At 42.8% G+C, this 26751-nt stretch overlaps 1 protein-coding gene across 2 annotated transcripts in view; it reads right to left on the reverse strand.

Moving 5' to 3' along the window:
- plekhh2 (pleckstrin homology, MyTH4 and FERM domain containing H2) overlaps window positions 1-26751 on the reverse strand; it is an 85614-nt gene that overhangs the window by 13811 nt on the left and 45052 nt on the right. For both annotated transcript variants that reach the window (XM_033025545.1, XM_033025546.1), the window contains exons 7-22: window positions 25868-26029; window positions 23649-24592; window positions 22138-22213; window positions 20824-20918; window positions 18544-18694; window positions 16830-16969; window positions 14735-14845; window positions 13826-13912; window positions 13452-13610; window positions 11182-11262; window positions 9820-9999; window positions 7863-7971; window positions 7148-7260; window positions 5383-5562; window positions 1901-1998; window positions 350-527 (exon numbers count right to left, since the gene is read on the reverse strand). In XM_033025545.1, coding sequence (XP_032881436.1) covers window positions 350-527; window positions 1901-1998; window positions 5383-5562; window positions 7148-7260; window positions 7863-7971; window positions 9820-9999; window positions 11182-11262; window positions 13452-13610; window positions 13826-13912; window positions 14735-14845; window positions 16830-16969; window positions 18544-18694; window positions 20824-20918; window positions 22138-22213; window positions 23649-24592; window positions 25868-26029 — 2864 coding nt within the window. The remainder of the gene's footprint in view (window positions 1-349; window positions 528-1900; window positions 1999-5382; window positions 5563-7147; window positions 7261-7862; window positions 7972-9819; window positions 10000-11181; window positions 11263-13451; window positions 13611-13825; window positions 13913-14734; window positions 14846-16829; window positions 16970-18543; window positions 18695-20823; window positions 20919-22137; window positions 22214-23648; window positions 24593-25867; window positions 26030-26751) is intronic.

The following is a 26751-nucleotide window of genomic DNA, read 5'->3' on the forward strand; positions in this document are numbered from 1 at the left end:
GAGGACACGAGTTTAAGGAGAGGGGGGAAATATTTAATAGGAACCTGAGGGGTAACTTTTTCACATAAAGGGTGGTAGGTGTATGGAACCAGCTGCTAGAGGAGGTAGTTGAGACAGGTACCATCACAACGTTTAAGAAACATTTAGACAGGCACATGGATAAGACAAGTTTAGAGTGATATTGGCCAAATGCAGGCAGGTGGGACTGGTGTATGGGACATGTTGGTCGGTGTGGGCAAGTTGGGCTGAAGAGCCTGTTTCCATGCTGTATGACTCTTTCTATGACTCAAATTACAATTAACACCAATGATAATGCATGAAAAATCAAAGACCCAAGTAACTTGCTCACCTGATATGTGCCATTCATGAAATGAACGGGAATGCTGAAAGGTAATGAATGATGGTATGGATTTCTTAAGAGTATTGACAGAATTTCCATTCTAGAAGGTTTTGATTCACGACTTCCATTTCTCTGAGTTCTTTCCAGTGACCGTTGGCAGTAAATCGCGTACTTTCCAACTTCAGTCCTGCAATTTGTGAGTGGAGTACAACAAAATCTTACTTGCTATTTTCTTGGCGTTGTAAAGTAGAAAATCCACAGTTCAGTAATAAATATTGGCAAGAGTGCCAAATTAAAATTTAAATTTAAATTACAATTGCCTATTATCAGGCAACTGAACAATCAATGAGAGAGCAGCCTGAACTATTATCTACCTCATCAGAGACCCTCAGACTATGTTTGATTGGACTTTATCTTGCACTAAACATTATTCACGTTAGTCCCTTTATCATGAATCTGTACATTGTGGATGGCTCGATTGTAATCATGTACTTTCTTTCCACTGACTGGTTAGCACGCTCAAAAACTTTTCACTGTACCTCGGTACATGTGACAATAAATTGAAAACTCAAAATGGAGCTTTGACAATTCGATAGGTAAAGCCAGTTACTTTATCATTGATCTGGATGTTGCTGGCAAATGTCTGAAAGAACAGATATCCATGGTCTCATTATCACACCGTAGAAGACTACAAACTGATGGTTTCCACACTTTGTTTTTATGTGGCATCTTGTACTGTAATAATAAGGACATCCTATCATAGATACTCCCTTTGTTATATCCATCCCTCCCCCACTGTCTCTGCAGCTTGTTCTCTCGCTTGCCAGTTGGAAAGTTGGGTGGAGAAATGGAAAATGGAATTTAATCTGGAGAAGCAGGAGGTATGTAATTTGTAAGGTCAAATATAAGGGGAAAGTATACGGTAAATGGCAGGAGCCTTTAGAGCGTTGATGTACAGAGTGATTTCGGGTTGCAAGTCCATAGTTCCTCTGGAAATGAAGAAAGTGGTAAATAAGGCATATAATTTACTTGCCTTCAGATCAAATGATTAAACATTTCTCAGTATGAAAGTGGAGATGGAAGTGTTAATGGGACTGTGAATTCCATGTCAAATCAAGTGACGAAGGAACAAGTGAAAAAGAAACAACGGAACAATAAAAGGAAAGTTCAGACATATATATTGAAATCTCTGATATAAATTAAAAGCTGAAGGAACAGGATGCAACATTTAGTTAATTTCACTACTATTTTTCACTTCTAAAGAGATTGCTTTCCTGAAATAAACACCTGTCATGTTAACGGGAAATTTAGACTGAAATGCACAAGCTTGACTTTAGTTTAATGAGTTTAGCACATTATTAATGGGGGGGGGGAGGAGGGGGGACCATTGGTTTTACAGCTGACAATGGAGGGAAACAATAGTATTTGGATTTCTGCATTGAACTACACATCTTCCCTCACCTGAACTTGCTGTAACACCTATGCATAAAAACTTGAGCCATGTTAGTCTCATCATTATTCAGGCGGCAATTTATTGCCCCCTTTCCGTGCTGTGCATACCTTGGATCTGCATTCTGCTGTAGATGAACTCTGAATAACCAGAGGAAAGGGTGTTGAGGAAGAAAAAGGCCAATGCATAAAGCCAAGAACTGCCATCCCTAAAAGATACAAAGATTAGTTTGACACACATATATGTGACTATTTCCCAGATTACCCTGCACGTTCTTGCTTATTGGGTTATATATATTATTCCACAACTATATAACTATCAACATGGATAATTTGAGAAACAATGCAATAAGGACTCTTTTTGAGTCACACACATTTGCGCAATATATCAATGAAATTATATCAAAATTCATCTGGGTATATGGAACGAACCACCAGAGGAGGTTGTTGAAACAGGTACTCTAACAACATATAAAAGACATATGGACAGGTGCGCGGATTGAAAGGGATATGGCCCAGATGCGACCAGGTGGGACGTGTAGATGGGGCATCTTAGTTGGCATGGACAAGTTGGGATGAAGGGCCGGTTTCCGTGCTACAGGACTCCATCTAATTTACTTAAACCAAGCTAAATGGTCACTGTATTCGATGAATATTCTTCAATTTGTCTGTATAAACAGAATTATTATACAACCAGGATGTTGGATCTGAATTATCTTCACTATGCTAGTTGCAAGATGCCAATATTCTCAGGAGCTTGAAGAATGAGTGAACTTGAAACATACGGTACTATAAACCAGTGTCTGCAGTTCCTTGTTTCCACTTAGTTATTTAATACGTTTCTTTGCTTTCCTGATGGATAATCCAAGCTATCCATTGACTTCCAAGTGGCAGTCTTCGTGTTGGCTCTCATCACATAGCCATCCCCCATGCTGATATCCTCAGGTCCCCTGATCACCAGTCTATTTGAGCCCAAGCTCAAATCACCTGTTTGACCAAATGCCATTTGCTGAACTGCCAGGTACTCAACTCAATCAGTTGCCTACTTAATTAGCCCTGATCCCCAACTAATTTAGCCTCATCCACAATCTTGTCTCTTTCCTTGCACCCCAAGATGCCAAACCCTGATGTTCTACAGCTCAAACGATTGCAATTCATTGTGAAGTTAGAAGAGATGCAGCTTGTATGCACAGGGTTTGAAGCCATTGCCTTGTGTAATAAAATCTTGCTATTGGAGGATGCTTAAAATACACGTATGGCAATTATATGGGACCCCAGTGAAACCACATCTCAAATATTGTGTACAGGTCTGGCCTCCCGAAAGGTTATAATTGCAATAGAGGGATGGCAATGAAGGTTTGTCAGATTGATTCCTGGGATGGGGAGCAATGGATTTTCCGATGAGGAGATGTCAGGGAGACTGGAGATGAGGGAAATGAGGAATGATCTTTTAAAACATCTAAAATACTGTTGGGGTTGGACAAAATGCAGAGATGATGCTTCCTCTGGCTAGGATACCAAGAACCAGGAATCAGTCTCTAAACATCAGCCATTCAAAATAGAGAGAAGAAAATATTTCTTCACCTAGTGGGAACTGAATGTTTTGGAATTCTTTCCAAGAGTGATATGCAGGCTCTGTCAATTAGTATGTTCAAGAGAGAAATCAAGATACATTCCTGCTAATAAAAGAATCAAGGAGATTGGGGTGAGTGCAGCAAAGTGTCCCTGATCTTATTGAATGGTGGGCCCTGCACAAAGGGCCAGATGGCCAGCTCTTGCCTCTACTTATTATGTTCTTCTGTTCTAACTGGCATGAGTTCCCTCCACAGTGACAATGTTGTTTAATTCTTTAGACAGTACACCTACAACAGCTGCTACTTAATCTACACACATAGAGCAGATGATTGGTTTTGAACTGGCACTGTTACCAAGCATCATATTCAGAAAAAAAGGAGGTATTGGCTGGGGGTACAGGAGGCTGGCTAGGCCCCCAGCGGGGGTTCAAGGGGCAACGTCCCCTGAAGCTCCCGCATTTTCAACAAATTGAAAGTGATTCACAAGCTTTCTGCTGGTAGTTTACATAACAGAAGCTTAGAATTTTTCTAACACATAAGCAGTAAAATAACCCCCAAAAGATATTTCATGAAATAAACAATAGACAACAGGTGCAGGAACAGACCATTTGGCCCTTTGAGCCAGCACCGTCATTCACTGTGATCAAGGCTGATCATCCACAATCAGTACACCATTCCTGCCATATCCCTTGACTCTGCTATCTTCTAGAGCTCTATCTATATCTCTCTTGAAAGCCTCCAGAGAATTGGCTTCCACTGCCTTCGGAGGCAGAGAATTCCACAGATTCATAATTCTCTGGCTGAGAAAGTCTTTCCTCATCTCCGTTCTAAATGGCCTACCCCTTATTCTTAAACTGTGGCCCCCGTTTCTAGACTCTCCCAGCATTTTCCTGGGAGTGAAACGGCCTTGCAGCCCTTCCTGAACGGCGTATAGCAGTGGTCCAATGTTCTCTCCCCCCTGGTAGCACACGTGATGTGTTGGTAGAAGTTCGGCATGACCTTCTTGAGATTCGATTTATTAAAATCTCCAGCCACCACCAAAGCCGCTTCCGGGTACTTGTTTTGATGTCGACATAGCACATCGTGTAGGGCCGATAGTGCCACATCGGTGTCCGCATGCGGTGGAATGTAGACGGCTGTGACGATCACCGAGCCAAACTCCCGGGGAAGGTAGAATGGGCGGCATGAGATCGTCAGGTGCTCCAGGTCCGGCGAGCAGGAACGGGAAAGCATCTTGATATTTCCAATGTTGCACCAGTTGTTATTGGTCATGAAGCAGACTCCTCCACCCTTGGATTTCCCAGATTCTTCTGTTCTATCAGCACGATGGACAGTGAAGGACTCGGTTGGGCAGATTACCTGATCCGGAATCAGTGAGATCAGCCATGTTTCAGTCAGGCAGAGGATGTTGCAGTCCCTTATGTCCCGCTGGAATCTGACCCTCGCCCTGAGATCATCCAGCTTGTTTTCCAAGGACTGGACATTCGCCAGAAGAACGCTGGGCAGAGGGGGACGAAAGGCTTGGGCTCTCAGCCTATTCCGAATCCCTCCCGCTTCCCTCCGATGTTTTCTATTTGCAGGTATCGATATAATTAGTTATAGTCCAATATGTAGCTGGTGGACAAGTGTAATGAATGAAGGGGTACCACACAGATTTAGTGAGAAAGCAAGTTCTGAAACTAGGAGACACAAGGTACTGCGGGTACTGGAATCTTGAGCAAAACACGAAGTGCTGGAGTAACAGCAATTTAGGCAGCAACGGTGGAGGGAATGGATAGGGGACATTTTGGGTCAGGACTGAGTCTGATGAAGGGCCAGACCCCAAATATTACCTACCCATTCCCCCCAGAGATGCTGCCTATGCTACTGAGTTACTCCAGCACTTTGTGTTTTACTCAAGTTCTAAATCTTAACTGATTGGTATGTTCACTGAACTCATTTCTCATCTGAACAACAATTTGCTTCAACTTGTAACTAAACAATGCAACTTTCCAAATTTCGGAAAATTCGTCAACTCACCTGAAGTGTTCCAAAGTGGTTCTGGGTTTGCTGCTTTCTCGTTTGCTTGATTAATTGGCAGTAGATCTCATTCTGAAGCTCTCTGTGCGTGAGACACACTTGCAAAGCACTCTGAGCCAGTGATACATGATAGTCAATGGCAGGGGCATCAATAGCAACATTGATGAATAACTGGGAAGTCTGAAGATTAAAAAAAAAAAAACAGCATTTTATTTGATAACTAATACAGTAGGTGGATATTTGTGTAATCTTAAATTAACTTCCTGTTGGATTTGGGTTAGAAGCACAAAAGTAGCCAAATACTGGGACTTGATTGCCAGAAAAATCCATACTATCAGCTGGAATTAGAAGTGTCAAAAGAGCAAGAAGATGCTTCTCAAGTTGGGGATTGTAACAGGAGATATATTGAAGAATTAAACCTTTAAGAGTTTGTTTATGAGGTTTGGGAATGTTTTATAAAGGATTTTTAAAAGAAAACATTGGAAAAAAAGAGTAATGAAAAATAAGTTCCCTCTCCCTTCTCGTCCTCCCACCGATCCGAAAAAAGACAATGAATGCTAAGCTTATTTTATAAAATGAATGGATTTTAAAGAATAGATAACCATATAACCATATAACAATTACAGCACGGAAACAGGCCATCTCGGCCCTACAAGTCTGTGCCGAAAGAAAGAGAGTTCTCTATCTCTCTCCCACCCTAGTCATCCTGCTAGTTTCACTGTTCGTATCCCTTCATTATAAGTAAGTAAGTTTATTGGCCAAGTATTCACATACAAGGAATTTGCCTTGATGCTCCGCCCACAAGTAACAACATGACATACAGTGACAGTTACGAATGACTCAGAAAACACTAAACATTAATAATAATAAAACATTAATGATAAAACACCATTGATCAAACATGTGAACCAACAAAATACCAGATCAAAGGGAGGCTACAGATTTTTGGCTGTTGAGTAGAGCAACTACTCGTGGATAAAAACTGTTTTTATGTCTGGCTGTGGCAGCTTTGACAATCCGGAGTCGCCTTCCAGAGGGAAGTGATTCAAAGAGTTTGTGGCCAGGGTGAGAGGGGTCAGAGATGATCTTGTCCGCTCTTCCACCTCTTCCACAGCGAACAATGGACCATTATAGGCTCCACCTTGTTGTTCAAAAGGGAACTGCAGATGCTGGAATATCGAAGGTACACAAAATTGCTGGGGAAACTCAGCGGGTGCAGCAGCATCTATGGAGCGAAGGAAATAGGCGACGTTTCGGGCCGAAACCATAGGCTCCACCTTTCCTGGGTTATCAGTGCAGGCTCTGATTTGTTCTGTGCCTTTTCATACCTCTAGTTTCCCTCTCCCATGACTCTCAGTCTGAAGATGGGTCTCGAACCGAAACGTCACCTATTCCTTTTCTCCAGAGATTCTGCCTGACCTGCTGAGTTACCCCAGCTTTTCATGTCTATCCAAAAAAGATGATGAATGTTGAGCATACTTAATATCTTCCAATATTTGTAGTGAACCTCGTCTAAAACCTGAGGGAATGTAGTGTGGCACTTGTGTTGGTTATCTTATCTTATCAGCAATATCTCATCAAGATAGAGGCAGAGAATGAGACAAAGCTAACGATTAATGTGCTCGACAACGGCAACATTTGGATTTTTGTCTTCATCCTCAAATACTTCCCATCTTGAAGTTGCTGTAGCATGTTGGGGGTAAATGCCAGTGAGCTCTACTGGTCTGAATGGACCATTGTTCTTCAGGAGACAAATGGATGTTACCTTAAACAGCTTGAGTGCTTCAGTCTGCAGAGCTGCAGATGGCAGTGTGGTAAGAGGAGATGTTATCCCATCTTTACAGTAGCATAGAGTCGGGTGGGCCCAGAGCTGGGAGCCTGAAAAGAAAGTTAAAACACAAAAAAATGACATTGGAATTGAATTATTGCAAGTAAAAATTACTGCAATTTCAAAAGTTAAAATTCAGTCATTGCTCAGATTAACAAGAAGCAACATGGTGGTGCATATGTGCACATAAAACTTTGTCTGTCTTGGTAAGAATCGATTCCCAAATCACATTAAAATGTGAAAACCCATGCCTCACATCAGGGTGCTTTATAACAACACTGGTTGATATCCCTCAATTTGTTCAAAACAGCACTCAGACATGGAAGGACACAAAATTCTGGAGTACCTGCTGCTCAGCCTCAGAAGTGTTTTTGTGTGTTCTTTCTCATTGTACCGCTGCTGGCAAATTCATTTCACTTGCACTTCATGTGCAATGTGACGAATAAAACCATATTGTATTGTATTGTTGTATTGAAGGGCCTCGAGTCAAAACGTTACCTATCCATGTTCTCCAGAGATGCTGCCTGACCTGCTTAGTTACTCCAGCACTTTGTGTACTTTTGTATATTAACCAGCATCTGCAGTTCTTTGTTTCTACACTCAGACATTATGTTCCTAATATAAATTATTTACATTGAAATATTAGACTTACTTGAATCTTTATCTGCATTCAATAGGTTGCCAATCAGCTGTTCAAATTCAGTTCCCACATTTATATCAGTGCAACCTGAAGCCACAATTAGCTGGTAAAACCAGGTGTCCTTTAAAAAAAGCAAATCACATTAAAATAACAGTTTAATCCAAGGCCAGCTAACAATGATAATTATTGGACTGGCTAATAGTGCATTTTTAAACTTGGGGTAATGGTTCTGCTTTAATATTTAATCTTAACTGATGGTAGCAGTAGTCAACTGTCGAGACCTTCACATTTGTGGGCACTGGCTTTGACCAAGAGAAATGCCTGCTTCTGACCCAGGCCAGGTTCAAACCCTGGTGTAGAGATGAACAGATTTGTCCAGACTTAACAGTTGCGAAGCTGTCATCTTTTACTGTCATCATATCTTGAGATTAACAATAAATTCAGAAGTGCACTCGTGGAAATGAAGGAGGAAATGCAAATGATTTTCCAAGTGATTCTTGTTCCTCCTAAGCAGGGGTCGGCAACCTACGGCCTCTGGGCCGAATGCGGTCTGTAACCCAAAATAATCTGGCCCGTCAACAGATGGGAAGAAAAGTTTTTAAAAAATTTAGTCCTATGCAGGAGCGGTTCATTATTTCATTTTTCAGTGCTTCCTAAAATAATGACAACCACTATATGTTTATTTTTAACTTTCTATCTTAATCCCATCTGTTGTGTTCCAATCTTTACATTGTGATTAGATGGTTAATTACGGTAAATTGAGCATTTCATCCTGGTTTGTCTCTGTGATTTAGCCTACGTGATATCACCTTGGTGCTGGACACTTGTGCTGTAATTTCAAACTGAGGTTCATCTGTCACTGATATTGGGAAAGGCAAAACAATTATATTACTGAGTATGTTGGATCATTGTGGTGAGATTTCTTTGAGGCCAACAGCAAGAGCCATAATTTTGCAACAGACCAAATTCCAGGTCATAATTCTAATTAATGCTTCTTGGAAGAAACATTAAACAGAGGTCATGTTAGCCCTCTCAGGTTTATGGGAAATGTTTCCATGTAGTTGCACAATGAGGAGCAGGGTAGTTCTTACACTTTCTTGGACAATAGTTATTATTCAATGAAGCCCCTAAAACCTATCATAATCATACTTTATTAGCCAAGTATGTTTTGCAACATACGAGGAATTTGATTTGTCATACCAATAAAAAGCAACAGAACACACAAAATACATTTAAACATGAATATCCACCACAGTGACTCCTCCCCATTCCGCACTGTGATGGAAGGCGAAAGAAAAGTTCAATCTCCCCCTTCTTTGTCCCCCAGCGGTCGTGGGGCCTCTACCCTTCCGTTGACGGAACGATCTTACTCCCGAAGCAGGCGGCAGGCCTCCTTGTTGGGGCGCCTCCTTGTTGGGGCGATCAAGCTCCAACTTCGGGGGGGAATCTCAGCTCCCCCGCGCCGGACGATCTACCCCGGGTCGATATCATAAGACATAGCAGCAGAATTAGACCATTCGGCCCATCGAACCTGCTCCACCATTCAATCATGGGTGATCAATTTTTCCCTCCCCTGCCTTCTCCCAGTAACCTTTGACACCCTTACTAATCAAGAACACGTCAATCTCCGCTTTAAAAATACCCAATGACTTGGCCTCCATGCCCCCCCGTCTGTGGTGATGAATTCCTCAGATTCACCACCCTCTGGCTAAAGAAATTCCTCCTCATCGGTACATACAATCAGTGCATTTGCTTCATAGCTAGATGTGGCACCGTGTTGTGCAGAAACTAACTGCAATATTTCCTGCTTCACAACTGTCAAACAGCAGTAAATCTTTTGGGGCACTACCTCGAGGATAACGGATTCCTGTATCATATCTGATGGCATTAAAATGAAGGTTACCTCTCACTAGTATAAATGTCCTTACAGAATCATTACATCAGATTTAGTAAATAATTGCAAACATACCTTTTCGTGTTTGGAGCCTATGAGGAGGTAGGTAGGGCCCTGGTTTTTGGGATGAATGCCAATTGTATAATGTGTAGATAGTAGGCTCTGACTGCTGGTCTCGTAATCTTCATCTGAATCACACGATCTGTCTACCTCGTCCACTGTTGCTTCCATCAAATTAATCTGACCTAATGGAAACTTGACAACATACAAAATATGTTGAATAAAACACAAAGGTGCTGGAATAAATAATGCAAATGTTGTGAATAGTGTCACTGATTTGGGCTTCAAGGTACATTGCACAAACAGTCCACTAAATCCACGTTAAAAGCAGTGAATGTGACAAGAGCCCAAGTTCAAAGACCAGTGCAAATTGACGGAAAGGCTTATCTACGTTGGAAGGGTTTAATGTGAGCTAAACTTGTCATGGTCAATGGTCACAGCACAAATTATCACCTAATTCACGACTATATGCTTTTATTTAGACATGCAGCATGGAAACAGACACTTCGGCATACCAGGTTCACGCTGACCAGCAATCACCCATACACTAGTTCCACATACACATTAGGGACAATTTACAGAAGCCAATTAACCTACAAACCTGCATGTCTTTGGAATGTGGAAGGAATCCGGAGCACCCAGAGAAAACCCACGCGGTCACAGGGAGAACATACAAACTCAGTACAGACGGCACCCATAGTCAGGATTGAACCACGGTTACTGGTGCTTTAGACAGAGACACTATCGATACATCACTATGCTGCCCATGCTGGTGCAGGAGTGGATTATATTGTCACAGAGTGTCTTATTGGTGTGGTAATAATACACTAACCCAGCATTGCCATAGTGGCACAACTGGGACAGCTGCTGCTTTACAGCACCAGAGACACGGGTTCAATCTTGACTTGGGAGCCACCCAAGCGGAGTTTGCGTGTTCTCCCTGTGACCACATGGGTTTCCTCTGGGTGCTCCGGTTTCTGCACCACACCACAAAGACGTGCAGGTTTGGAGGTTAACTGGCCTCTGTAAATTGTGAATAGTGTGGAAGCAGCGGATGTGAAAGTGGGATGGCATAGAACTAGTGTGAATGGGTGATCGGTGGTTGGCATGGACTTTGAGGTCCGAAGGGCCTATTTCCATGCTGTATTTTTCAATCAATCAATATTTTGTTGGCAGGAAGGTGCATGAGATATTTTTCCAGAAACCCATTAATGGAATGAAATGAAAATACAACTAATGTAATAATTACCTTAAAGTAATAATAAAATAATATATTCACCAAATGCAACATTAATAATCATGAAGTTGAACAAAGAGTACTAGCAGACAAACACATGATTTGGAGAGGATCAGGTAGTTACAACATTGATGGTTTACCTTGTTTTCCTGACTGCGGAAATAATAAAGACCATTTCCAACAAGTGCACACCAGACTCTCTTGGAGTACCCATGCTTTACCTGCAAGACAAATCTAAATTATGGGACCTGACACAATGGACACCATAAATAGCAGGACATATATAGAAGATATATAGAAATCTGCTGGCAAGATAGGCAGAGAATGGCAAATGGAATACAACCTTGAATAAAATACAAGGTCCTGCATTTTCCGAGATGAACAAGGCTAGGATATATAAAGTGAATGGTAGAGCCCCAGTTTATATTGAGGTTTTCATTGAAGATGATTAGGAAGGCTTAAATAATACTTTTGTTAGCTGGAGCAGAGAATACAAGGAGTAAGGAAGTCACATTGAAGATTAACAACCACTTGGACAACAAAAACTCATATGTCAGGCTGTTATTCATTGATTACAGCTCGGCATTTAACACAATCATCCCCTCCAAACTGGTTACCAAACTCGCAGAACTGGGTCTCTGCGCATCCCTCTGCAACTGGATCCTCGACTTCCTCGTCCACAGACCACAGTCTGTTCGTATTGGTGGAAATGTGTCAGCCTCGATAACAATCAGCACGGGAGCACCTCAAGGCTGCGTGCTCAGCCCCCTGCTGTACTCACTCTATACCCATGACTGCGTAGCAAACCACAGTGCGAACTCCATCATCAAGTTCGCTGACGAACACCGCTATTGTGGGGCGTATCACTGATGGGGATGAGTCAGAGTACAGAAGAGAGATCAAGCAACTGTCCATATGGTGCCAGCGCAATAACCTGGCCCTCAACACCAGCAAAACCAAGGAACTAATTGTGGACTTTGGAAGGAGTAGGAGGGGGACCCACAGCCCCATTTATATCAACGGGTCGATGGTTGAAAGTGTCAGAACTTCAAATTCCTGGGCGTGCACATCTCTGAAGATCTTTCCTGGTCCGAGAACACTAACGTAATTATCAAAAAAGCTCATCAGCGCCTCTACTTCCTGAGAAGATTACGGAGAGTCGGATTGTCAAGGAAGACTCTCTCTAACTTCTACAGGTGCACAGTCGAGAGCATGCTGACCGGTTGCATCGTGGCTTGGTTCGGCAATTTGAGCGCCCTGGAGAGGAAAAGACTACAAAAAGTAGTAAACACTGCCCAGTCCATCATCGGCTCTGACCTTCCTTCCATCGAGGGGATTTATCGCAGTCGCTGCCTCAAAAAGGTTGGCAGTATCATCAAAGACCCACACCATCCTGGCCACACACTCATCTCCCTGCTACCTTCAGGTAGAAGGTACAGGAGCCTGAAGACTGCAACAACCAGGTTCAGGAATAGCTACTTCCCCTCAGCCATCAGGCTATTAAACCTGGCTCGGACAAAACTCTGATTATTAACAACCACTTTCTGTTATTTGCACTTTACCAGTTTATTTATTCATGTGTGTATATATTTATATCATGGTATATGGACACATTTATCTGTTTTGTAGTAAATGCCTACTATTTTCTGTGTGCTTAAGCAAAGCAAGAATTTCATTGTCCTATACAGGGACACATGACAATAAACTCACTTGAACTTGAACATTGCAACTATATAACACATTGGTTAGGCCACAGCTGAATTACTGTGTGATGTTCCAGTCGCCTCGTTATAATAAGGATGTAATTCTACTACAAGGGTTGCAGAGGAGATTCACTGGGGCATTTCCTGGATAGACCATTTCAACTGTGAAGAGAGACTGGATAGGTTGGGTTTGTTTTCTTTGGAGTTGAGGAAAGACCTGATTGAGGTATGGAAAATTCTGAGAGACATGGATTGGATAGGATAGGTAGTGGGAATTGTATTCCTTGGCAGAGGGATTCCCTTGTAAGTATTCCCTTGGTCTCTATAACCAGAGGCATAGGCTTAAGGTAAGATTAGGAGATTTAGAGTGAATTTGAGGAAGAGTTTTTTCATCTACTGTAGGTCTGCTGACTTTCCTGAATTTCCTGATTTATTTTAGATGTCCAGCATCTGTAGTTGTTATGATTTTCACCTTTAAGATTACATTGTATGTTCATCATTTTAAATATCTTGAAATTCTTTGAGTTCCTTAACTTACCATAGGATTATTTATTCAATTGTGCATCAACATTTAAAGATATATATAAATTATATATACATTTCAGATTATATGCAATACAAAACCTATTATTTTGATGAATCATGACTGACTGTAAATTCCTATAATTCATCATGACTATCTAATAGCTAATTATTGGAATCAGTACCTTAGTTAGTAAACCTTCGATTGATGGCTTGATATCCGGCTGTGTGTGGAGTGGGCTGGCGGCCTGAATGCGTAAAACATTCTGTAAAACCCGAATCCATTCCTCGAGAATATTGGGAGAATCTGCAGTCAAGTAGTAAGTCTTTTTCTCTGTAATAATCTTATAAAACAGAACAAACTTATTATTGTCAGGCACCACGTGTCTTTGTAGATGGGTAAATGATTGGACGACCGATCATATGGACAATGACCCCAAAACCTTCGGAAAGGTAACATTTCCAATTATGGAAAATAGATTTAATACAAAATCAGTTATTTCGTGTTCAAAAATGGAGACAGGTGCTGTAATTTGGAAATGAAATGTGAAACACTAACCTGAATTGTTTGCTTTCCATCACATCTCACAATATGATTCGAAACATTGAGCTCAATTTGGCCCTGTGGTTTACGAATAACATCACTCTGGATTCAGAGATAAGAATGAAATTATATTTCAGTAAGCGCCACAGAGTCTTATATACAAATATTAGGGTAATAAAACTTAAGAATATTAATAGTTTCTGCATTCAAATTGAAAGCAGACCAAAAAATGGTGGAAAGTAAAGGTGCAAAGTGTTGCAGTAACTCAGCGGCGCAGGCAACGTTTCTGGAGAACATGGATAGATGGCGTTTCCGGTTGGGACCCTTCAGACTAATTGTGGTGGGGCGAAGGAAGGGGGAGGGGGGGAGGGGAGGAAAGCTGGAAGAGTGGAGGAGCAGGACGAAGTCTGGCGAGTGATAGGTAGATACAGGTGAGTGGGAAGGGAGGGGAGGTTTGATTGGCAGATGGTTGGGTGAAAAAGATGAAAAGACAAAAGGTGTGAGATACGAATAGAAGTGCTTATTGTGAAGCCAGAGGAAAGAACACAAGTGGAAGGGGATGGGAGAAATGAGTGCACGTCCCAGAGAGCAGGGGGGTGGGGGGATTGGTAGGTTACTTAAAGTTGACAAATTCAATGTTCGTACAGTTCGGTTGTAAACTAGCCAAGCGGAATGTGAGGTGCTGTTCCTTTAGTTTGTGTGTGGCCTCACTCTGGCAATGGAGGAAGCCCAGGATTGAAAGGATAATATGGGAATGGGAAGAGGAGTTAAAATGGTTAGTGATCAGGAGGTCCAGTAGGCCTTGATGGACCGAGTGCAAGTGTTTGGCGAAACGGTTTCCGAGTCTATGAGGAAAGTTTAGTATCTCAAGCCTAAGTTTAGTGACTGCAGTTGGAACTAAATAGTTCTGTTCATCATACTTACTGGGGATTTGTAGTACAACAATTCACCACCTTTAAGGACAAACCATCGCCGTTTCCATGTTTTTGCTTTTCCTCCCATTTTTAACAAATATCCAGACTTTTCCAAAGGTTCCTGTTCAGGAGATGATTGTGCATTTTAATCTCTGTGTTTATCACAATCCTTGGCGTTTTCCTTTGCCAGTTCACAGTTTACATGGATTTACAACCCTGCAAGTGGGACACATAGTGGTGGCACAGTGGCGCAGCAGTAGAGTTCCTGCCTCAGACCTGGGTTCGATCCTGACTATGGGTGCTGTCCGTGTAGAGCTCGTACTTTTTCCCTGTGACAGTGTGTGTTTTCTCCGGGTGCTCCAGTTTCCTCCCACTCTCCGTAGAACTAGTGTAAGGAGATCGATGGCCAGTGTGGACTCAGTGGGCTGAAGGATCTGTTTCCATGCTGTATCTCTAAACTAAACATAGTCCTGACCGTTTCATTGGTCTGGATGTATTGTTCTGTTCTGTATTAGTTTTTTCACACACGGTGTAGTGGGGGCAGTAGTGGAATGCACGGCCAGAGGTGGTGGTGAAGGCACATACAATAGTGGCGTTTTTGAGAATTTTAGTGAGGAACATGTAAGTGCAGGGTACAGAGGGATATGGATCATGTGCAAGCAGATGAGATCAATTTAACATGACATTATGTTCGGTACAAACATTGTGAACCAAAGGGCCTGTCCCCGTGCTGTACTGGTCTATGTTTTGTTTCCTTGAGAGGAGTTATGACTTTTCGATTGCAAGAGGTAACACCCTTTATAGTCCATGGAAAAAAAACGTATTTATTCTCAAGGAAAATTAATTAAACGTTTTAAAGAATTGTTACCGTACAAAGAATTTTGCAACGATTTACTTGCAATGCAGGTTGAAAGGCCTTTATAGTTGAAGACAACAACATTTTGAACAGACAGTATTTACAGTGACACTTTATCCACACAGTACTCTGCACCATCAGCAAGAGAATAATAATTGGTTTGCTTGGGCAGCTTACAACCCGGCATTATGAATATTGATTTCTCCTATTTCAAGTAACCATTGCCTTCCCTCTCTCTCTCTGCCCCTCCCCCACCCTCACTGTCCTTCTGATTAATTTTACTGATTGTATGCCTCCTTTTCCACTTCCCCTCAGCTAACAATGAACCATTCTACATTTCCTTTACATCGTCTGCTTTGATGTGCTGTTTTCACACCTTACCCCTCCATATCTCTAGACTTCTTCTCCCCTGACTCTCAGTCTGAAGAAGGGTCTCATCCCAAAGCATCATCCAAATGTCTCCAGAGATTGTGCCTGTCATGCAGAGCTCCTCCAGCATTTTGTGTCTATCTTTGGTCAAATATCCCAGTTTTGTTTACAGTTTCGTGCTCTTGCTAATCAAGGTGGGTTGGAGGTAGACACAGGGAGTCGTAGACAATGTGATTGTGCGTTGGTTGTGCTTTTAGTAGAAGCAAGCTTGTACCAGGACTGTTTCTGGCTATCTGATCTGGCCAGTCACAACCTATCTTAATTTCTTCCACGTTCCAGGACCAGAAACAACACAATTTGAGTAAGGGTTATTGGATAATGATCAGAATATCTGATTTTTCCATTTGGGGTATTATAGTCAGAGGTCGTACTGGCATGCAATACAACTGCATGCTGATTACTGAGCAATACAACATGTTGGATGAACAAAATAATTATTTTTAAAGATTGACACAAAATGCTGGAGTAACACAGTGGGTCACTCAGCATCCCTGGAGAAAATGGATTGGTGTGTAGGAAGGAGCTGCAGATGCTTTTTTATACCGTCGACACAAAGTGCTGGAGGAACTCAGCAGGTCAGGCAGCATCTCTGGAGAAAAGGAATAGGTAACGTTTACCCATCCTTTTTCTCCAGAGGTGTTGTCTGTCCCGCTGAGTTACTCCAGCACTTTGTGTCCATCTTTGAAAATGGATAAGTGCGATGTTTTGGGTCGGGACTCTTTTTTTAGACATTTACAAATTTTTAATACATTAAAATATTATTTTTATCTGAATCGCTTAACATTATATCAGGCTACTCAAGAGCAGGATTGAAACTTACATTTTTTCCACTGTCAATGGAATGGGACGAGGATGTTTTTGGAAGCTTCTGCTCGGGTTCAGAGCATTCTGTGTCTGTACAGTATGCATCTGGTGGGATGGCATAATCACTTTCTGAGGTCATAGATGACAGTGAAACACCTGTACAAGATATGTGCACAATTTATTCATTATCATTTGTACAAACGCCGTATCTTTTGAAAAATGATTTTTAAACATAAAGACTGCTCCTACATCCAAAGGTCATGGGGTCAAAGATGCAGGAATGTGTCTCACTTCAGATCTATTCATTCATTAGGGAAGATTCTATGTTGGGTTATGGACCCAAGCCCAGCTTGCCCGCTGCAGAACTAAGAACTCACCTGGAGAAGGAAGGCCAGCAAACCCATCCCCTGCACGTCCCGTGGACTGGGAATCGGAGAGGAGGTGGAGGGAGACGACAATAGATGCTAGACAAATGACCTGGTAAGAAGAAATGGGGGTAGGTGGGAGGGTCTTACCTTCTGCGCCCTCGAGGTCGGCTATGTGAGGTGCCCCTTTTGGGGGAACAAGGGCTGAAGATGGCCTGGCGTGGAGAGGGATATCGGTTTGCGGGATGACCGGATGGAGGCGATGGCTGTTATGGGCCTGTGGCCGGCTGCAGCTGGGACTGTAAAATTCTGCCAAAATGGCGTCTCTTGCATACGGCCTCAGTGGGGTATTCTGTACATTCTGTACCAACTGGGGGATTGTGCTTGTGTAAGGGGATAGTATTGCAAAGCTGAATGCAAAAGATTTATTCCTCTGCATCTAGTACATGCGATAATAAAGAAACCATTGAACCATTGGATCTGGTTACAAAGCTGCATCCACGAAGCTGTGCCTGAAAGCTTCAATTCCAATGTAATGGAATTGAAGTTAAATTGTACTAAATAAGCTCCCCATATTTTATTCCTGAATAACCTTGTTCCAATACTGATTTTGGAAAATGTCTCACCAGCCAAAATACATTTTAAAACCTACTCTATTAAATCCCACTAACATTTAAGACATGTGAATTAAATTAAACTATGTTTGACAGAAATGCATCTCATTAGAACGCCCAGGAGCGTGGACAAGAAACAAGAAATTTCCAGAGTTATCTTTGACTTCCAATACATTGAGATTGCGCTACTTTAAGTATAAAGCCTTCATTTTAAACACATCATGTTTTATTTATAAAAGGATAAATAACCTGGACTATATTATATTATGAGTCCAAGTAAAGTTTAATAAATGGGTATATTTGATTTTGAATTGTTCATAGACAATCGTAAAAAGTGATGAACCATCAAAGGATAAATTACTTTTAATCCTGAAATATTTTATTACTGCCTTAATTATTTGGTTTCACAGTGTCTCATGAATTCATAAGTTATAGGAACAGAATTAGGGCATTCCACCCATCAAGTCTACTCCACCATTCAATCATGGCTATCTTTCTTTCCCTATCAACACCATTCGCCTGCCTTCTCCCCATAACCCCTGACATCTGTACTAATCGAGCATCTATCTATCTCTGCCTTAAAAATATCCACTGACTTGGCCTTCACAGCCTTCCGTGGCAATGAATTCCACAGATTCACCACCATCTGACTAAAATAAATTCCTCATCATCTCCTGCTTATTCTGAGGCTATGGCCTCTGGTCCTAGACACACCCACCAGTGCTTCACGGACATGTAGTGGATACCATACCTCGTTTCATGGCCCGCGGACTGCTGGGGCTGCTGGCTTTGCGGGAGTCTGATCCTGCCATTGATGTCCTGGAGCTCCCTCTCGAGCTGTCACTTTCTTCTGTTTCAGACGACTCGTCTGAGAAAGGGCTGGTGCTGATCTGGGTTGCTTTCTTCAAATTTTAAGAAGATATCTGTGTTAAAATTTTAACATATGCAGCAGGATCTCCAGGCAATGAAATTCTGTACAGATTTAATTTAATAGCATACACACCAGTGTATGTGTAATAGCACACACACCAGAATAATCACAATGTGGACATTATAATTTGTGCAGATCTCACTTAAACAGAGAATAGTTGAAAATCTATTCCTAAACCAGAAAACTACAATGATAAACAGCAATGTTGTCAAGTCAGCATTCACCCATCTAATCCCTTAAAAAAATATATGAACTGTGTTTCAACAATATTTTGTAGAAGGGAAAGTAGCAAGATGGACCTCGGAGTGCAGGTATATAGCTCCAGGAAAATGGTGTCACAGGTTGATAGGGTGGGCAAGAGAGCTTTCGGTACATTGGACTTGTAAGGGTATTGAGTATAGAAGTTGGGATGTTATGTAACAGTTGTACAAGACGTTGGTGATGCTGCACTTGGAGTATTGTGTTCAGTTTTGGTCACCCTGCTATAAGGAAGATGTTGTTAAGGTGGAGAGAGTACAGGGAAGAACATCGAGGAAGTTGCCAGGACTTGAGGGCCTGAACTCCAGGGAGTGGTTGGGCAGGTTAGAGGTGTAGGTACAATAAATACCCAGAGTAGGGGAATCAAGAACAAGAGGACATAGGTTTAAGATGAGAGGGAAAGATTTAATAGGCACAATAGGTTTAGAACAATATGGGTCTAAGGCGGACAGTGGGAACTTGTCAGCATGGGCAAGTTGACCCAAAGGGCCTGTTTGCGTGCTGTATGACTCTTTAACACCCTTTTGTATAAAATGTTGGGCAACACAGTGGCACAGCAGTAGAGTTACTGCCTTATAGTGCCAGAGACTCGGGTTCAATTCTATCTACGGATGCTGTCTGTACGGAGTTTGCTCGTTCTGTGACCATGTGGGTTTTCTCCGGGTGCTCTGGTTCCCTCCCCCCATTCCAAAGACGTACAGCTTTGTAGTTTAATTGGCTTCTGTAAGTTGTCCTTAGTATGTAGGATAGAACTAGTGTACAGGTGATCGCTGGTCGGCGTGGACTCGGTGGGCAGAAGGGCCTGTTTCCACGCTGTATCTCTAAACTAAACAGTGGTGCAGCTAATAATAATAATAATAAATTTTATTTATGGGCGCCTTTCAAGAGTCTCAAGGACACCTTACAAAAATTTAGCAGGTAGAGGAAAAACATGTAAGGGGAATGAAATAAATAGTAGAGACATGACTAGTACACAAATTAAAGACAGAATTCAATTCAAAACACAATATGAGGCAATTCATGCACAGATGAAAAGGGAGGGGGACGTGGGGCTAAGGATAGGCAGAGGTGAAGAGATGGGTCTTGAGGCGGGACTGGAAGATGGTGAGGGACACGGAATTGCGGATCAGTTGGGGGAGGGAGTTCCAGAGCCTGGGAGCTGCCCTGGAGAAGGCTCTGTCCCCTAAACTGCGGAGGTTGGACTTGTGGATGGAGAGGAGACCGGCTGATGTGGATCTGAGGGACTGTGAGGGTAGGTAGGGGGAGAGGAGGTCAGTGAGATATGGGGGGGGGGGGGGGCAGATGGTGGAGGGCTTTGTAGGTGAGGACCAGGATTTTGTAGGTGATCCGGTGGGAGATGGGAAGCCAGTGAAGTTGTTTGAGGACTGGAGTGATGTGATGCCAGGATTTGGTGTGGGTGATGAGTCGGGCGGCTGCGTTCTGGACCAGTTGGAGTCGGTTGATGTAGGTGGAGCTGATGCCAGCTAGTAGAGTTGTCACATCACAGTTCTGGAGACCTGGGTTTGATCCTGATGTTGGGTGCTATCTGTGGAGTTAGCATGTTCTCCCGGTGACCGGATCCGGGTTTCATCCGGGTGCTCCCATTTCCTCCCACATCTCAAAGATGTGCCGGTTCGTAGGTTAATTGGCCATAATAAATTGCCCCTCAAGTGTAGGGCGTGGATGAGATAGTGGGATAACATAGTACTTGAGATAGTGGGATACATAGTACTAGAGTAAACGGGCGATTGATTGTCAGCGTCGACATGGTGTGCTGAAGAGCCGGTTTCCTTTTCAACAATTATCTTTCAACAATTTGTTGCTTTAACCTGCACAACTCACCCCTTTCAGAACAGTGTAAACTGGAATAGTCATGCTATTATAAACCAAACTGGTATAAGATTCCGATGTGGATTGAGAAGGCATGAAGCCAGTGCCTAGAAAATAATGAAGAATAATTATACAGTTTGATTAACATTCAAAAGCTGCATTAAAATGTATGCATAAAGAAATTAAACATTTATCGAATGGAAGATACAGGACTGTTAAATACCCTGCTCATATGTATATTATGTATAATAAAACCATTTATTATATATACGTACATATGAGCAGGGTATTTCTTGCAGACAAATAGGTGCCGGTACGCATATCGATCCTTAAGGGGCAGTCCCACTTGGGCGACCTAATTGGCGAGTTTAGAAGAGTTTAGGAGAGTTTGAAAAAAATGTCGTTGAAGACCTCCTTCGACTATGTAGAAGAGCTCCTTCGAGCTCCTTCGACTATGTTGAAGACCAACTACAACTAGCTACGACTAACTTCGGCAAAATTGGACACCAAATAGTGGAGAGTGAAGACGACCTCCTTCTATCTCTTTCGACTATGATGAAGACTATCTACGACTACCTTCGACTACCCTCGATTATCTACGAATAACATGCCGACCTACTACGACTAAACCTACGAGATCAAAAAGTATCGATTTTTTCCATGGCAACCTTTGTTTACTCGCGGGCATTTTACAACATGTTGAAAAATACGCCGCGACCTAGCTGAAGCCTCGAGTACGCGGGGACCACTCTCGAGCATGAAGGAGAGTTACGAAGACCTCCTACGACCTCGTTTCGACCATGCTGCGAGTATGTCGAGGGCAAACTCGCCAGAACTCGCGGATTAGGTTGCCCAAGTGGGACAGGCCCTTTACTGTTTGTGGTAGATCGCCATCCTGTAAGCTTCTTATGCTGTTTAAGGGCCTGAATGCCTAACTTAATTAACATATTTTAACTTTTAAACTTTAGTAAACATCTTGTAAGATTAAAAATTCGAAAAATCTAGTTTTCTAAAAAACTTTTTAGAGGCACGTACTGTCAGAAAAATAAGCACTACATGCGGGTGCCTGATAAATATACTTACGTAATACGTAAACAGGCATTTAAAAGTTGATCCACTCACACAGCATCCACCCCTAAGGGAGATAACTTAGCACATGCAGCAGCTAAAGCTTTCACAGAAAAGTAAACACAATCTGGTAAATCAGTCTCTAGAGCAGTAAAACCTCTGTAATGTTATTCAAGGGAACAGATCATCCTGTGGACCAATGATCCTAGACATAATTAGGTTGGAACCATTTTTTCCTCACAAGTATTCAAGACTTACATTTGTTACTTGGGTCTGTATAGATGGCCTCGGACATTCTCATACCCGATTTGGCTACTGCATAAATCCTGCTCTCCTAGATTAAAAGATAAAAGGAAATTCTGTTCATCCCACTGAACGATCACACAAATTATTGAACAGCAATCTTCCAGATAAAGGACTTCCAAACTTTAATCAAAAGCAATTTGTAGAACTAGACATTTGATCAAAAGATGATGCAAAGTGCTTGATTAGATCAGCAGGTCAGACAGCAGATTAATAAATTCATAAATTATAGGAGCAGAATTAGGCCATTTGGCCCATCAAATCTACTCCACATTCAATCATGGCTGATCTATCTTTCCCTCTCAATCCCATTCTCGTGCCTTCTCCTCATAACCCCCGCAACCGTTACTAATCAAGATTCTGTCAATCTCTGCCTTAAAAATACCCAATAACTTGGCCTCCACAGCCACTGTGGCAATGAATTCCACAGATTCACCACTCTCTGACTGATTAGGGTCTTGACTCGAAAAGTCACCTATCCATGTTCTTGGGAGCCACTTGTCAGTGAAAGCAGGGAAGATGACATTCGCCTTCATCTCAAATGGGTTAGTTAGTTCAGTTCATTGTTACGTATACCAAGGTACAGTGAAAAGCTTGGTCAAGGAAAAGAGTGTTTAAAAACCCTTTGTCTACAAGCAGCAGTGATCACCGGCCACCTATATACTTCTTAGACATGGACTACATAGCTATCTCTATTAATTACCCTAAATTTACTGGAAAGATATGAACTAAAGACACCAACTGCAGCCTCTCCTCGGAGCTTTTGTACCTAATTTCAGGGCGTTCTTTGGCATGTAATCTGGATTATGGAATTTACCAGTTTGCATGACTTGGACAGATCAGATCACAAGTGCTTGATACACAGGCAAGAAGTTGATCCGAGACCAGATTTACTGCCGTGATACTCACCTGCAGGGATGCTGTTGCCTGCCACTGGATTTCTCCTGTCAAGTTTACTCACGTTTATTGCTGTATTTTGTGAAATAACGCTTTTTACGTCTAAAGATTGATTAGTGGATGGACCAATTTAGTTTAGTTTAATTTTTCCTCACCAAAGATTAGTAATTCCTCACCAAAGTTTAAGTGGTACAATTTCAGAAAATGTTTAAATAATGCAAAAATGTTTTTCATTGCCTGCTGTGGATAAATGCACCAGTCCCATCCTGATGTAAAATACCTGAGGTTTTTGTGGTGATAAAGAGTGTGGAAACGGGCCCTTTGGCCCAACTTGCCCACACCGATCAACATGCCCCAGCTACACTAGTCCCATCTGCCTGTGTTTTGTCCATATCCCTCTAAACCCGTCCTATCCATGTACCTGTCTAAATATTTCTTAAATGTTGGTTTGGTGAGCTGCACTGTTATAGCTGTCAGAGCAATAAGAACAATATTTAAAACCCGACATCTTTAAAATCAACAAATAAAGCATCAAATGCTCATCACCACATCAGAATCATAAGAATTACCCAGGAAGGGAATCTGTGCAGAGGGGGAGTTGGTGGTTTGTTATTGGGAACTTTGCCTTTGGCTTCTATGCATGGTTGCTCCTCGGTAACTTGGGTTTCAGAATCATAGCAAAACATCCCCTCTTCATAGCCCATTTCCATTTTCTCCAGAATGTCAGTTTCGACGTCAATGACGTCGATGTCAGTTTCTTCGTGATCCATTGGCCTCATCATACTTATAACGTTGCGGTTCTTGCTAAACAGGCGGTCAGTGCTTAGCTGAGGTTGGCTGCAGTGTTTCTTTGCTTTGGCCGCACTTGTACCAAATACACTGGGAGCCCTTAACTTTGGCGGCGTTAAGTCTGATGAAGATGTTGCTTTGGTGAAGCAAGGTGTGTGCTGGGTCCTGCCAGCTGTTGTAGGTGTTGATGTTAGAATCAGACTCGGATTGTGCTTGTCACCCGATGACGAATCTAGCCTTTGTGACTGAAATCGCTTGTTTAACTCATCGGAAGAACAATCAAGGTCCGTTTTTTTTCTACTCAGTGTTTTCGGGATCACGATGCTCGGAAAGTGATCTACAGCGTGTCTTGATTTGGTATTTGCAACCGCATCTTGCAAAGGTAGCTTTTTCACAATTTTACCTTCGTCATCAAAGCTGTTGTCAGATGCTGTCAGGTAGGTATCGCTCCCAATCTGACTGAGTCTAATGGCTTCCTCGGACGTGTGAATGGACAGGTTGGACCAGGATTTAGATGTTGCCTGATTTATTCTCACTCCCTCATCGGAACTGTCATCACTCAGAGGCATAAAAGCCGTACCTACTTCTTTTGTTAAAGGCTGATGATTAGTCAGTTCTTTGCTACCTTCTAACTCCGACACACAGTGGTTTTGTGGGAAACCCCTTTGATCTATGTCAGTACTTTGAGCAGGTTTCGAGCGGGACCTCTTGTTCATTTCCTTGCCTGGAAAGGATAAGCATGCGTCAAATTACATTCATAATTCTAGATGCTTGAAATGACATAGATTGATGCACTAAGACAGACATTCTCCCCCTCCCCCTAGTTGCAACATGGACAGAGTTCCCCTAGTCCTCACCTTTCACCCCATCAGCCGTCACATACAACACGGAATCCTCCGACATTTTCACCACCTCCAAGGGGATCCCCCCACTAGCCACATCTTCCCATCTCCACACTTTACCGCAGAGACCGTTCCGTCCGCAATTCCCTGGTTAACTCATCCCCTCCCACCCAAACCACCCCCTCCCCAGGTACCTTCCCCTGCAACCTCAGGAGATGCAACACCTGTCCCTATACCTCCTCCCTCGACTCTGTCCAGCGAGGTGGAGCATCGAGAATGAGGTGGAGCGTCAAGAAGTATGGGGGACCCAGCGAGCGGGTAGGGGTTGCTGCCACGTACGGCGGCAGGCAGTATAGGAAAGTTCGGCGTACTTTGGTAACTTTGTCGGCGCGAGACGCATGGTGGCGACGCTTGCCTACCGTGTAGGTGAGGTCTACTCTATGATTTTACCGGCTTGTATGTAAAACAAAGCATTTCACTGTACCTAGGTACATGTGACAATAATGTATCATCATCATTGAATTGAACAAATCTGTAAAACTCAGTGATTACCCTCCTGACCCAGTTGTCATTCTCCCATACTAATGGCCACTTTGCCACCGCATCTAGGAGTCATTCATAGGCTCTGCTATCACCAACTGTAGATAATCGGTCCTTTGTGAGAGCCTTTGTGAAGTATCCGTTTTGCCGGTCCAGAGGTCAGGGCCTCCAAGAGGAGTTGATTGGTACCGGAACAATCCGCCTAAGCAACTGAGGGAGGGGCTGAGATACTGGCCTGCAAAATCGGTTATGGGAACGAATCTGCCGGCTCCAGCCAGGCTAGAGTTCCAGACAGCCGGCCTGGAATTTGACCTGCCGATCGGCCGCATTTGTCCCAATGAGATCAAGATCGGCTGCCTCACCTGGCCTAGACATAACATTTTCAGGGGGACTTCTGGGGAGGGGGAGGGGGAGGGGGGGGGAATTTCAAGTGCGCTCTCGTGGTTTTGTCCGAATTAAAGGAGGTGCCAGACCATCAGTTGCCGGAAAAAGAGTGCTGGACCTGTATTAAGATTTGTTAGCAAAATGTTTGTCATAAATTGGTATCTTGTGAATGTGTGAAGCTTATCCAGTCCCCAATGTACTTTGCACAAGATTTTAGCAAGGTTTCCATCCACCTGTAATCTGTTTATTCATTAATCCAGTTTCCAGAGTATTTTGCTGAAGACTTTGAGGATTTCCTTTGAAGTATCCAAATGTCAGGCTGCTGAGTCGCTGTGCTTCTCCTGAGGTTTGACTTAAACATGATGGTGACTTCTGTCCGCGACTCCCTGTCAGGGCTGAGAGAGAGAGAGAGCAGGATGGCATTTGTTATTTCAGCTTTCTGACCACTGTACAAAATAAGACCTTTTTCTTAAAGGCCTGTCCCACTATGGCGACCTAATTTGCGAGTTTAGAAGAGTTTGCACTCGCCACAAACTCGCAGCATAGTCGACACGTGGTCCTAGGAGGTCACTGTAACTCACCTTCATGCTCGAGAGAAGTACCCGCATACTCGTGGCCTCAGTTTGGTCGAGGAAAGATTTTCAACATGCTGAAAATGTTTCCGCGAGTAAAAATTAGTCGGCATGGTTCTTTCAAACTCGTAGTGAAGTGGTAGGGGGGTCGCCATTTAGTTATAGGTAGTCTAGGTAGCCGTAGGCACTCTCCTTTGCTGACCGGGCATGTTAATTGGCTCATTGGGGGAAAAAAAACTTAAGCACGAATTTTCAGAGCCAATGAAAACGGACCGGTAATGTTAAATGCTTCTTAAAAGTGGCTCCACTCCTTCTCCCTCCCTTCTCTCCCCCCTCTCCCCTTCTCTCCTCCCCCCCCCCCACTCTGTTAAAGGACTTACCGTACACTGTGCTAGCTGTCTTTTACCTTCCTGTTCATCGCGGATATCACCTTGGCTTTGTTCCGTGTGAATTTCAGACAGCGCTCCCCCGCTTTCCATGCCCCCGCCTTTGCGAAGTGTTGGCGTGTGTGTGCTGACGGTCGATTCAGCTCGCGATTTATCAGC

Source organism: Amblyraja radiata, chromosome 8 (assembly GCF_010909765.2).
Source record: "Amblyraja radiata isolate CabotCenter1 chromosome 8, sAmbRad1.1.pri, whole genome shotgun sequence".
NCBI lineage: Eukaryota > Metazoa > Chordata > Chondrichthyes > Rajiformes > Rajidae > Amblyraja > Amblyraja radiata.